The 12,306-nt window shown below is 39.9% G+C and overlaps 1 protein-coding gene across 3 annotated transcripts in view; it reads left to right on the forward strand.

The window, feature by feature from the left end:
- The window catches only part of anks1b (ankyrin repeat and sterile alpha motif domain containing 1B), a 274,373-nt gene that overhangs the window by 196,487 nt on the left and 65,580 nt on the right, over window positions 1-12,306 (forward strand). For all 3 annotated transcript variants that reach the window (XM_085436749.1, XM_085436747.1, XM_085436748.1), the window contains exon 14: window positions 11,103-11,755. In XM_085436749.1, the coding sequence (XP_085292875.1) occupies window positions 11,103-11,755 (653 nt within the window). The remainder of the gene's footprint in view (window positions 1-11,102; window positions 11,756-12,306) is intronic.

Consider the following 12,306-nt stretch of genomic DNA (forward strand, 5'->3'; position numbering starts at 1 on the left):
CTGTTAAGCATTTATGTGATTTTTAGATAGCACGTATATATAAAATCTAAATTTCTAATCACTGCTGATCTCGTATTAGTCATTTAACTGTCACCATCCTCTCCTGTCTCACATAAGCTGAATGAATGAAATTTCAGTGACTGCCATCATTCTCAACTTGAGAAGACCTGAAAAAATGGGTTTTAGCAGACAAAAGACAGTCACTGTGGCAAAAAAAAACAACCCCTCTGCATATTTGAGTTACGAGTGAAAGTGTGAATTCAATATCTCCAGACTGGCCCCTCTCTGCCTTAAGGCTGGGTTTAGATACGTACAGGCTCTCAGTAATGAAGTAACGCTCTCAGCAGGGAATCCCTATCGCTTCTCCGCTACCCACGGGGCAGAGTTTAGCCTGACCTGTTTGCACCTGTTAGTGTGGCGCTAGCTCTAGTGTCACAAACCCGAGGCCAACTTTCAGCATGAAAAGATGAAGATAAGGAAAATGCCCCTTAACCCATAACTCAGATAAGAACTGTTTGCCATTCATTGTCTTCTTATTGTTTTGCTCGCTTGCTTTTGGGTGTGTATGAGAAATAAAGAGGATATTGAAAATACAGTCTAATATTAACTTGACATTCGTGTTTGTTAGAAACCTCACAAATGCACACACACACTCACTTGTCCATGACAATCTCTCGGTAGTTTCCAGTCTTTTTAGTATGTGTAATAGACTGAAATTCACCTAAGGTACCAAATTGGCGACCACCTAACCTAAAAACTAATTTGTTGATTAGGATCGTGGAGGTGCTTTAATTTTCTGGGCAGCAGGCATCATCTTTCACAAGCTGTGAAAACATAGTGATGATTTTAATTTTTACAGACAACGTGATAGCGTGATAATTTAGGAGTTTGGTGGAATTCAGAGACCCTGCACCACGGAGGCTTAGGCTAGAAATCATAAATACTGTTGTGTTCAGTGTAATAATAATACTCACATCAGAACAGCCAGCTATAATAAAGTGCAGGAAATGATGGTGACAAGCCTGTTACAGAATTTGGGATTCAGATTTGGTCAATCTGACACAAACAAAAAATGCAGTAAAGGTGTAATCTCCACTGAGAACAAGAAATGTCCAGCCGAACATAATGGGGTGTGGTTTAAAACCAATTAGCCATGTATGGTGAACTAAAATAGTTAAATACGATGAAGATAAAGATGATTATCAGCCTCATGATTTTGTGTGATGTATTATGTGGAATAAGCCATGTAAGGAGCTACAAACACTAAATTTGCTTAAATCCAAGATAACCACAGTAGAGTGGTGTTACTGGGTGCTTTCTACCTTGTGTCCAAGTGTCACATGCATATCTCTAAATAAGTGTCTAAATGAGTTTCCTATTCTTTTATATTAATGAGTACGTATCTTTGGAAGTAAATGAATACATTTTATATCAATATGTGTAACAGTGAATTCTAAGTATCTGTTAATTTGGTAAGCCAAGTTATTTTTGCCATAATCCATTTAAAATGCAAGTGTATAATGCATTTATAATGACCATATACAGTGCTTAACACATTTCTTAGACCAGCACCCAGTGTGAGGTCTATCCCACAGCTGGCCTAAATGAACAGCATTGGTAATTACCAAAATCTTTCTTATGCTTGTGTAATTTCCCAGCTCTTTAATTGAAATTATAATATAAATGCTAAAATATAATTATTGTTTTTAATCTGTGAATTTATCATCATTATTAGCATTATTATTATTATTTAATTAAGATGCCCAATTACAGTTATTTATTGTATTCTTGAAGATAAGAATATTTTTGTGGAGAATGATATGCCTGATTAATTTCTTATTTGAAGTGAGGACCAGTGTGCCATTTTTATTTTGACATAAAATTGTGAATTCAGTCTGCTATTTGCCTAATAAATAACAATATAATTTTTAATTTAAACAAGTTTTTGACAGATTTCTACAATTTTTTTTGCCTTTTTTTAAGGACAGGTTGTCTAAACAAAATTGTAAAGCACTGTAAATACATATAGGATGATATTAGCTCTGTAGGATAGTGAATCAGGCTGAGTTGAGTTTGAAGGACAGGTGCATTAGAGAACGAGGACCAGAAGCTAATTGAAACATAATCGAGAGATGTTCCATCTCAATAAATCCACAAATAACACTGGTGAATATTTTCAACAACAGACCTTTTCTCGAGCAAATTGTAGTCATATTTTAAAAACCACAATGTAACCTTTCTGAGTTTTTTTTCCGAGAGTCAAGAGTCATCCTATAGTATGGGACCTATCAGGAGATTAGTCATTATGTTATGCTATGTTCAATCCTGTGACACAAGTAGGAGTTAAAAGCAAACACTGTAGGTCATTTTTCCTTTGTAATCCCTTGTGTGGTTTTGAATCCCCAGGTTCTTAAACATTTGGTGTAAAGCTGGAAGAGTACAACTGAAACCTTTCTGTTTCTTGTTAAGTGTACTTGCGGGACCTTAGCTAATGATTCTGACATTTCCAACAACCATTGAAGGAAACATTTATCTAGCTCTCACATGTAACCCACTGAATCCCATGTTGCTTTAACATTTTCTTAAATCAATGGCATCAAATCATTTGCTTTCATCATCATAAGTCCGAGCAGACTTTTACAGTCCCACTCAGATGGGGGAGGGGTTTGCTCGCCTAGCCTAAGACTAACCTAATGTAAGCTTGGTACCCAAGGCTCCGGGAGCTGATAATGATTTATCCAGGCCTGTGGTGCTTAGAAAGTAGGGCTCAGTCTTTAATCTCAGGAATGACTGACAGTTCAGATATTACTCGGTAGTTTTTAATAACAGTCAGTGCGGCGCCACATGAGATGGAGCAATGAACGCAACGCTATCAGATATTGGGACCGTTTCCCAGCCCCTCCTGCTACCTCACACACAGAAAGAAAAACACCCCATTGTATGAGAAGATGGTGAGTTTGTGCAACCGTCTGCATACACCTCCACTGTCCCTTGTAGAGATTAGTCAACAAAATAAGATGTGTTGAGACCTCTCGCCGCAACTTTTTTTGACCTGTCCGTGTAAGAATCAATAATGAAAAAGGCTTTATTAGATTTCTGATAGAGTTTGCAGTAGAAACTCAACTTGCAGTGGACTGCTCCGATACTTTGTAGATTGGCCGACTTTATTATGATAGAACAAGCCTTACTCTTATTTTCTGCAGTTTTGATATATAACCTCCAGCCCTGTATCCTTACCCTTTCATTTCTCTCCCTCACCCCTCACCCCTCCTCCCTCAATCACTCAATCCTTCATTCTGTCACTCCCTTATTTCTCTAGCCGCTTTCACACACTCTGTCTGCCTGTCAGTCACTGGTCTGTGCCCCTAGCCTTCCCCCTCACTTTACACCAGCCTTGCTGCCATTTGTCAACCTTTCTTCTGTGTTTTGGTTAGTTGTTTTATTGCGACAGTATGCCTGTGCATTACTCATTTGCCTTTCCTTTTAAAATGTGTTTTCTATTAGATAACCTCCCTCAACCTCTCTACCGCATATCTCCATCTCCATCTTCTGCAATTCATTTTTCACCTTTTCAGCCTCGTGCTCTAGGTTGTTTTCCCTTTCAGTGCTGGCCTGCAAACTGTTATGCCTCAATGAAAGAATATTGTCTTGCCTCTTTGTCAAGCTATGCTGAGTCTTCCAGCTGTTTCAGCTTTAACTAGATTTATTTACTGTAGAGAGGGTTTAATTTAGACCAGGGTTGCATTATACACCACTGTGGAATTGAATCTTACTTCTATAAAGTGATTACTTGCAAGAGAATATTCATTTAAGGAAGAACGCTTACTTTTACTTACTAATATGAGCTGGTGAAAGGAAAAAGTTTTCAAATTCGATATGATGTTAGAAGCTCTAAGCAGGTTTTGAGTTTGCGGTGTACACACAGTGAATAAGCAATGAATTTAGGGAACACTCAAAATTGTCAGTGTGCACACTAAAAACACTTGACTTCTGAGTGTGCTGCTAATGCATGCACGATACACCGCTGAACATTACAACCCACTGCAATTGGGCTTGAAGAGGATCTTAGGAAACAAAAATATTGCTTTTTATTTGCAAAGATTAATTTGGAGTCCTATTCGGTTGGTTGCACGTGCATGTGTACCTCTTTTTAATGAGATTATCTGATGTCATAGCAGGAAAAGCACAGGTGTAACTAATGATGCTAATTTATACCACTTCCAGACCTTTGAAGGAGGCTCAGAGTCATACCCGACGGGGTTCCCTCGTTGAAACGGAGCCATTGTTAGTGTTATTAGTTAAGCCTGTGTTTGTTCTGCTATAACAAGCTGTTCAGAAACTGAATCATTAATATCTTCTCTTCACTCATCACATGTCAGTTTTAGATTAGAGCATGGTACCAAAGAGGTCTCAAAATTTCATAGCAGATACACTGCCTGGCCCAAAAAAAGTCACCACCAAAAAAAAGGTCACACCCTAATATTTCATTGGACCACCTTTAGCTTTGATTTCAACACGTAATCGCTGTTTCGATAAGCTTCTGTAATGTCACAAGATTTATTTCCAACCAGTGTCGCATTAAACCTTCACTAAGAACTTGCGTTGATGATGGAAGCGTCTGACCACTGTGCAAAGCCTTCTCCAGCACGTCTGGACACTGTGGTGGCCAATCCATGTGTGAAAATGATGTCTCATGCTCCCAGAACCACTCTTTTACAATTTGAGCTTGATGAATCCTGGCATTGTCATCTTGGAATATGCCTGTGCCATCAGGGAAGAAAAAACCCATTGATGGAATAACCTGGTCCTTCAGTATAGTCAGCTTAAGTCATTCTTGGAACACATACTGTTGCTGAACCTAGACCTGACCGACTGCAACAACCCCAGATCATAGCACTGCCCCTACAGGCTTGTACAGTAGGCAATAGGCATGATGGGTGCATCACTTCATCTGCCTCTTTTCTTAGCCTGATGCACCCATCACTCTGGAATAGGGTAAATCTGGACTCAACAGACCACATGACCTTCTTCCATTGTCTTTTTTTTCTGGTTTGCCTCACTGACTAGTGTTTTTTTTTTTTTTTATGGCTACACAGCTGTTCGGTCCCAATCCCTTGAGTTCCCTTCGCATTGTGCGTGTGGAAATGCTCTTACTTTCACTATTAAACATAGCCCTGAGTTCTTCTGTTGTTTTTCTACGATTTGATTTCACCAAAACTTTAAGTGATCGCTGATCGTGATCATCCTGGAAGATGATGTGTCCCCACTATCCTTCCACTTTTTAATAATGCGTTGAACAGTTCTCAACCCAATTTTAGTAGTTTCTGCAATCTCTTTAGACATTTTCTCTGCTTGATGCATGCCAATGATTTTACCCTTCTCAAACACACTAACATCTTTTCCACAACCACGAGATGTCTTTCGACATGATTGTTTATGAAATGAGAAGCAACTCATTGCACCAGTTTGCAAATAACTTGTTGCCAGCTGAAAGATAATCACCTATGCACCTATAAGAGGCTCGTACCTATTTGCTTAGTTAAATCCAGGTGGCGATTTGTTTTTTGGTCAGGCAGTGTGCTTCCCGTGATGCAGCTGCTTCGGAGAGACAGGTAGCTCACACACCCCTACTCACCACCCACTACCCCCATGTTCAGTGTTAGCTACAGTAGGTTGACAATTTGTCATCAACTTGAGTAACTCTGTCCTCTCCTCTCACTGGCTGTCCTCTACTATTGTGCTCCATGTTCCACTCTGACCCGCCACCCGCACACTGACAACATAGCAGGGCAAGCCGAAAACAACAACAACAACAAAAAAGCAAGCTATTGCTGAATTTCTACCTGAAACGAAATCAGCTGAGGTTCTTTGCTCATCAAAGACTGTTGAGGCATCCGCTGACCATCTGTCCCTCCACAGTCCCACAAGGATTGCTACTCCTTTCATAGTACTGCTAAGCTTCTAAAGAACCTTTAACATAGTGATCACCTAATGGGTCTTCTTCTTCGTTCTACAGGCACTCAAGAATCACTCCTCCTTCCAAAGTATGTAGTGAAATGGGATTCATTTGTCCTGGATGTGAGCGTCTATGAGCTACCTTAACTTCTCAGTGGGTTTTCAGTTCCACTAGTTTGTGTAATATGGCCAAACAATGACTTTTTTATGTACTTTTAACATTACAATAACATGTGACTTGCGATGGATTATGAGCCAGATGAACAACTTTAAAATAACTCATTACTGGTCCATATGATGTCTGCTACATTCTGTAAATATGTGTATGTTCTAAAGAATAATTAACTCAATGCAAACTGTTTATAGTGCTACAGAGAATGTTGGCTGTACGCAGAAAATCAGTGCTGCAGGCCCAAAGTATTTGAACTTTCAGGAAGTGTTATTCCCAAGCAGCTGCATTTTGAGGTGGTAAAGGGATTTTCCTACAAGTAAATTAAAGCTCTCAGACACTGTGGGTAAAATTACAACACAAAAATAACATGGTTAGGTTTAGTTTACACTTAAAACATTGAGTTAGGTTACCTGGAGGTTACCTGGTTACATCAGTAAGCACATGACTACAGTGGAGGTGATGTGGTTGTGCTTACCACAGCAACAATAATATTGTTGTCTGCCTGGAGCAGGAAAGCTAATTCCCTTGTTCCAGTGTTTTGTTGATCTACTCCAGCCTTCTCCTTACCAGACGTTGACAAATTTAACATTTTCTGCTGATTTGTTGGCTATAAAAATCTATAATGAATTTATTTGGATTCTCTCCCAGCTATCTTGAACATTTAGTGTGTATATTGACATTTTACATTAAGCTTAATTTAGTCACTTCTCAGTCCTAATACATAATACACTCAATACCTCTTTTGAATAAGAATAGTGTGTTGAATTGATCTACAACCTGTAGGATGTGCTGGGCAGCTATAACACTAAAGAACTCCGATAAATGAAAAGTAGTAGAAACAGCAGTAAATACAGCTCTATTTCTCTCCCTCTCTATTTTTTGCTTATTCTCTATGGAAAAATAGAAGGACGTGCACAAGTGAAGACTTTTAGTGTTTAAAAGTCGGTCAGCAGCCGCCTTTACAGTTGGCATTTAGTTCTAATTATGACAAATCTGTATTTATTGCACAAACATTTACATTGCTGCTGCTGTTTGCTTTCAGTTGAAGATTAGTTCCTGGGCTGTCCCGTTGCATGCCACAACTTGTGTGTATTTGTGTGTTTTCATACTAGTGTCGCAATAAAAAGCAGGTATGCAGTGATGCAGCTGTTGTGCGATTCCTAGATATTGGCTGTACTTAAGCGAGGGCAGGGTGCACACAGTTTGACGGCTCTTTAGTTAGAGCTGAAACTAGCCTTGGATCTCCAGGTAAGAAACACACACACGGACACACACAGCCTTACTCAAAGACACTGAGGATGGTGAGTGAAGACTGGACACTCAGGAATGGATAAGTAATGAAGGTGAAAACAACTCAGAGGGGGAATCTATCGATTGTTTGCGGGGGAAGAAGAAGAAAGAAAAGCATAGTTAGCTGCCTGTTAGACGTATTGGTCTATTTATACTTTTTTATAGAACTTTTCTTCTGTTTTTTTCTTCAAATCAAAAATCTGCTCGGCTTTTGTTTTGTTATTTTGTTTGTTTTCTGTCTCGATAAACAACTTGCTGATTTGATTGCTGTGTTTATCCACTGTACACTTTTCCCCTCCTTCTCCTGGAGGTCAAAGGCACTCAGCTGCCCGATGACTGCGAGAGATGCTGGCACTCGCTGTTGCCATAGTTACGGGTAGACTCACCTGTTGCCAACTTTTTCATTTTTATTACAAAGAGGGGAAGTGAAGGGAGCAAAAGAAATTCATAACAGGGTTGAGAAAGGCACGTACAGAAAGAAAAGCGAGGGGAGAATGATCTTAATGATGCCTTTTAAGGGCCAATTCAGTTACCGCATCTCATGTGAATATTCTGACACATAATTTAAAATAGATGCATTTATGTTTTATGTTGTAAGCATTCGCTGTGTGTGAGATAGTGATAAGAGATGGCTAGGCCTATGGGGAATGACTCGCTTTTGGAGCCTCCCTCAGAAAGACCATTCAAAGTATGTCTTCTTATGGATGCTTCTACTCGATCAAAGTAACACACTGTGGACAATGAGAGAGAAATATTAAGATCAGAGGTCAGGGGGATTACTAATCTTTTGGCTGCTTTGTCCCATTTATCCTGAAAAATGATGGGGCTTAATAATCCGAAATGCTTTCAGTTGTGTAAGAAATAATGACATTTTCAGTAGATGCAATACTCAAGGATGAGTCATGGTTTCATCCCTCATTACCTGAAATGTGGATGGGTGTGTTTTGCGGTGCAGTCAACATGTCTGTGTTTGAGGGGCCCCATTAATGATGTTTTTAGAAGAACTGAATCATCTCCTGTTTCAATCATAGTGAGCAATTTTAGTTGGCAACTTTATGCTTTCTTTCCGCTTTCTTTTCTTTCTCTTTCTTTCTCTTCTTCCATTATGCAGTTGTTGCATATTGATGTGTGGCTTGTTGTGCAGAAGGCAGTCAGAGAATGCTTGCAAAAACTGTCTGACAAACCAAGACATTGACTGTCTGTTTGTGTGGGTCGAGGATGTGGCTGGCAGCGGGGGTATGCAGTCAAATGATTGTAAATTCAGTGTGTGTGGGCCGGTGAGGGTACATGCCATTATTCCAGTGACAGTTTTGATTACAAGAGTGTAAAATTTTTCTATTTGTTCAAACAACTGTATTTGACTGTTAAGAGTTATTAGGTGTGTGTGTTTATGTGTGAGGAAAAAAAAAAACTTCATCAATCAATGGTCAGACTGTTTCCTTGGCCTGGTGCACAATCTTAACACAAAGTGACCGATAAGGGAGCGAAAGGAGGGTCGGGGCTCGACTAACACAAGAAATAAACCCTTTTTCTTACCAGTATTATAGTTTAATCAGGAAATGAATGGAAAATGAAATCTGATTTTAGAAACCTGCCTTGGATGCAAAGCAGTGAAATCAGTTGTTTTTATTGGGTTTTTTCCCCTCAAAAAATGGGAAATAGGTGCAGCATAAAAGTACATAAGTGATACAGTTTATAAGGGGAAAACAGAATCTGTATAATTCTAATGAGCTTGAAAGTCAGTATTTGGTATGACTTTATTCATCAACACAGCCCAAACTTAGGCAGCTTTCTTGTCATTTCTTTAAGCAGTCTTCAGGAATAGTCCTTCAGACATTCAAAGCTCTTCCTTGGATGTTGACTGTTTTTTGTTTCATTCCCTGTAAAGATGATCCCACACTGTTTCAGTAATGTTGAGGTCTGGGCTCTATGGAGGCCAGTCCATGACTGATTGTGTTATGTGTGTGTTTTTGTATACAGGTATGCTTTTACTGCATTTGCAGTAATGAAGTAATTGCCAGTCAGATGCTCGGTGGATGTCAAAGTCTGTTATTTTCACAGTGGGTGTAAAAACATGAAAGATGGATTTAATAGTAAAGTCAGTGCAGGGGCGGAGCAGCTCCTTTCTAACCTGAGAAATTAACTAACTAGTTTTTGTTTGATTCTAAGCCTCTCCTTTACTACACTCTCATATTTCAGAATCAGAATCAGAATCAGAATACTTTATTGATCCCTGGGGGAAATTATTTTTTGTTACAGTGCTCCATTTTAAACCAACATTAAGACAAGACAGACAATACGCTAACTAAGAATAGTACAATATATACATATATATACATACATACATACATAAGTCACTTATAAATAAATATTTGGAAAAGAAACATGTGTAGCTGTAGCAGCAAACAGTGTGTTAAGTGGATGCGTTGTACAGGGAGATGGCCACAGGCAGGAATGATTTCCTGTGTCGTTCAGTGGTGCTTTTCGGTAATCTCAGTCTCTCACTGAACGAGCTCCTGTGACTGACCAACATGTCATGGAGTGGGTGGGAGGTGTTATCCAACATTGTCTTTATCTTGGACAGCATCCGCCTCTCCGACACCACCTTGAGGGAGTCCAGCTCCATCCCCACAACATTGCTGGCCTTACGGATCAGTTTATTAAGTCTGTTGGCATCTGCGACCCTCAGCCTGCTCCCCCAGCATGCAACAGCATAGAGGATCGCACTGGCCACCACAGACTCATAGAAAATCCTCAGCATTTTCTGGCAGATGTTGAAGGACCTCAGTCGCCTCAAAAAATAGAGACGACTCTGGCCCTTCCTGTAAAGTGCTGTGGTGTTTTTAGTCCAGTCCAGTTTATTGTCAATGTGTACTCCAAGGTATTTATAGTCCTCCACAATGTCAACACTGACCCCCTGGATTGAAACAGGGGTCAAGTGTTTCCTGGTCTTCCTGAAGTCCACGATCAGTTCCTTGGTCTTTATTTATTTATTTATTTATATTTAGTGTAAGATTTGTCATGAGTCTGAGAATGTGGCAGTTCTGGTGAAATTACATTTTTCCTAATGAGCGTATCTTTTTAAAGAACATGTAAACATACACGACTTAAGTTGTAACTAATGGAGATGTAATTATAAGCATTCACTGATACAATAATAGTCAAGTATACATAGAACGCGTGCGTACACAAACACACACACACATAAAGAGTTTTCCAACTGCTGCACACAGACAGAGTGAGTGGACGTCTAAAAGCATCCCCTGACACTTTAAAATAAAATAAAAAATACTCAAACCACATCGATGGTCTGAGAATATCTGTCTGGACGAGTTCATGCATACATGTAAGTTCAGATGCACAAGCATGCCATTTGCACCCACACAGTGAAGGCGCAGAGGTGCAAAATGCAAGTCTGGAGCCCTTTTACTCCTCTGAGAAACAAACAGTCTTCTACAAGGGAAGCAGAAGATGCATTACCCTGTTCTTATCTTCCTGTTTGCAGCTTGTGTAGTTTTTACTTTTCTTTCTCTTTCTGTTATTTAATGAGTCCTTTATTCTATACTTGCTGTCTTGTATTCTTGGAATAAATTCATTCATTTGTATCATTGTTTTGGCATTTGACTCAAATACAATGCATATGCTTAGGTTAATTTGAGTTAATGTGCATGTGTCCTGTCTGCAGACGACATCCCTTATCAGCGAGACCCGACTCCTCCTCCTCCTCCCTGCTTGTCCTCCAAATCAAACGCTCTGTCACAGGACCACAGGAAAAGCCACATCCCAGAGGAGTTTGCAGGCCTGCTTCATGGATCTTCTCCAGCCTGTGAACCCCCCGATACACCTTACCACCTTTACAGCCCCAAATCCTTTAAAAATACAGATGTCCAGAGCAACTTTCTGCAGACCCCTGAGTTCAGCATTGTGATCGGCGGAGGAGCCAGTCAGGTCTTCTCCCGGCCAGGGAGTGAGTCATACTCTCAGAGCTTAGCCAACGACACTCGAAAGCCACAGGTTGTGTACCGGACTATCTTCCACACCAAGGTCAACCAGGACCAGGCCCAACCCAGAAACTGTGAACAGGTAGATCTGCCTCGTGGATGGTCTACCCTGAGCCACCCACCCTCTTGTTCCTCTGGTCAAAACGGAGAAGTTGCAGATTTACGGGGAAGCCAGACAGGAGCGACATCCAAAGACAGTTCACCTGGGATTGGCTACGAGGAAAGGGCTTGCACCCTTGGGAGGATGAGGTCCATGCCACGCAGTGTGTTGGACCTGCAGCTTTCGAAATCTCTTTCCAAGTCTGATTCTAACCTAGTGGCAGTGTCTCCCATACAGGTAAGTTCTCGCTACCTTAAAAGCGTCATTCTCTATGCACCCAGAGCACTAAAAAGAACATGAATTCTGCGATTTAGATTAATAAGAGTTATTAACAAGAGTCTTTCTTATTAAGTGTTTCTGAGAATTCATTTGACATCATAAGTAAAACTTCACTCTTTTTAAACGTCTGCACAAGCAAAGAAGTCTCCAGTATTGTTGTACTGAGCACAAATGCAAATATCGTAAATATTCACTTATATAAAAATAATTTGCATCTTGCTGTGTCATGTGACTTCATAAACAGAGCAGAAACCAGTCCAGCCAATTGGATAACTCATCAATCTGGGTCACAATGTTCTCTGCCGCAGCACATTTTATGAGACTTCTGTAATTCATTGTAAATAAATCATGAGCTAAATACATAATCTGTTTGATGAAAATAGTGCCATTACAGCTGAAAGTTTGATGAGCACTGAACGGACTTATTTTCAGTTTTAGTTGTTCATATTTTTAAGGTTAAATATTTGGCAACTTTTGTTTTGCATCTCGTATTTGTGCAGTAATTAAGC

The sequence above is a fragment of the Copadichromis virginalis genome, linkage group LG17 (genome assembly GCF_057382275.1).
Source record: "Copadichromis virginalis isolate Kocher_CV1m ecotype Utaka linkage group LG17, C_Virginalis_male_GT1.1, whole genome shotgun sequence".
In the NCBI taxonomy this organism is placed as follows: Eukaryota; Metazoa; Chordata; class Actinopteri; order Cichliformes; family Cichlidae; genus Copadichromis; species Copadichromis virginalis.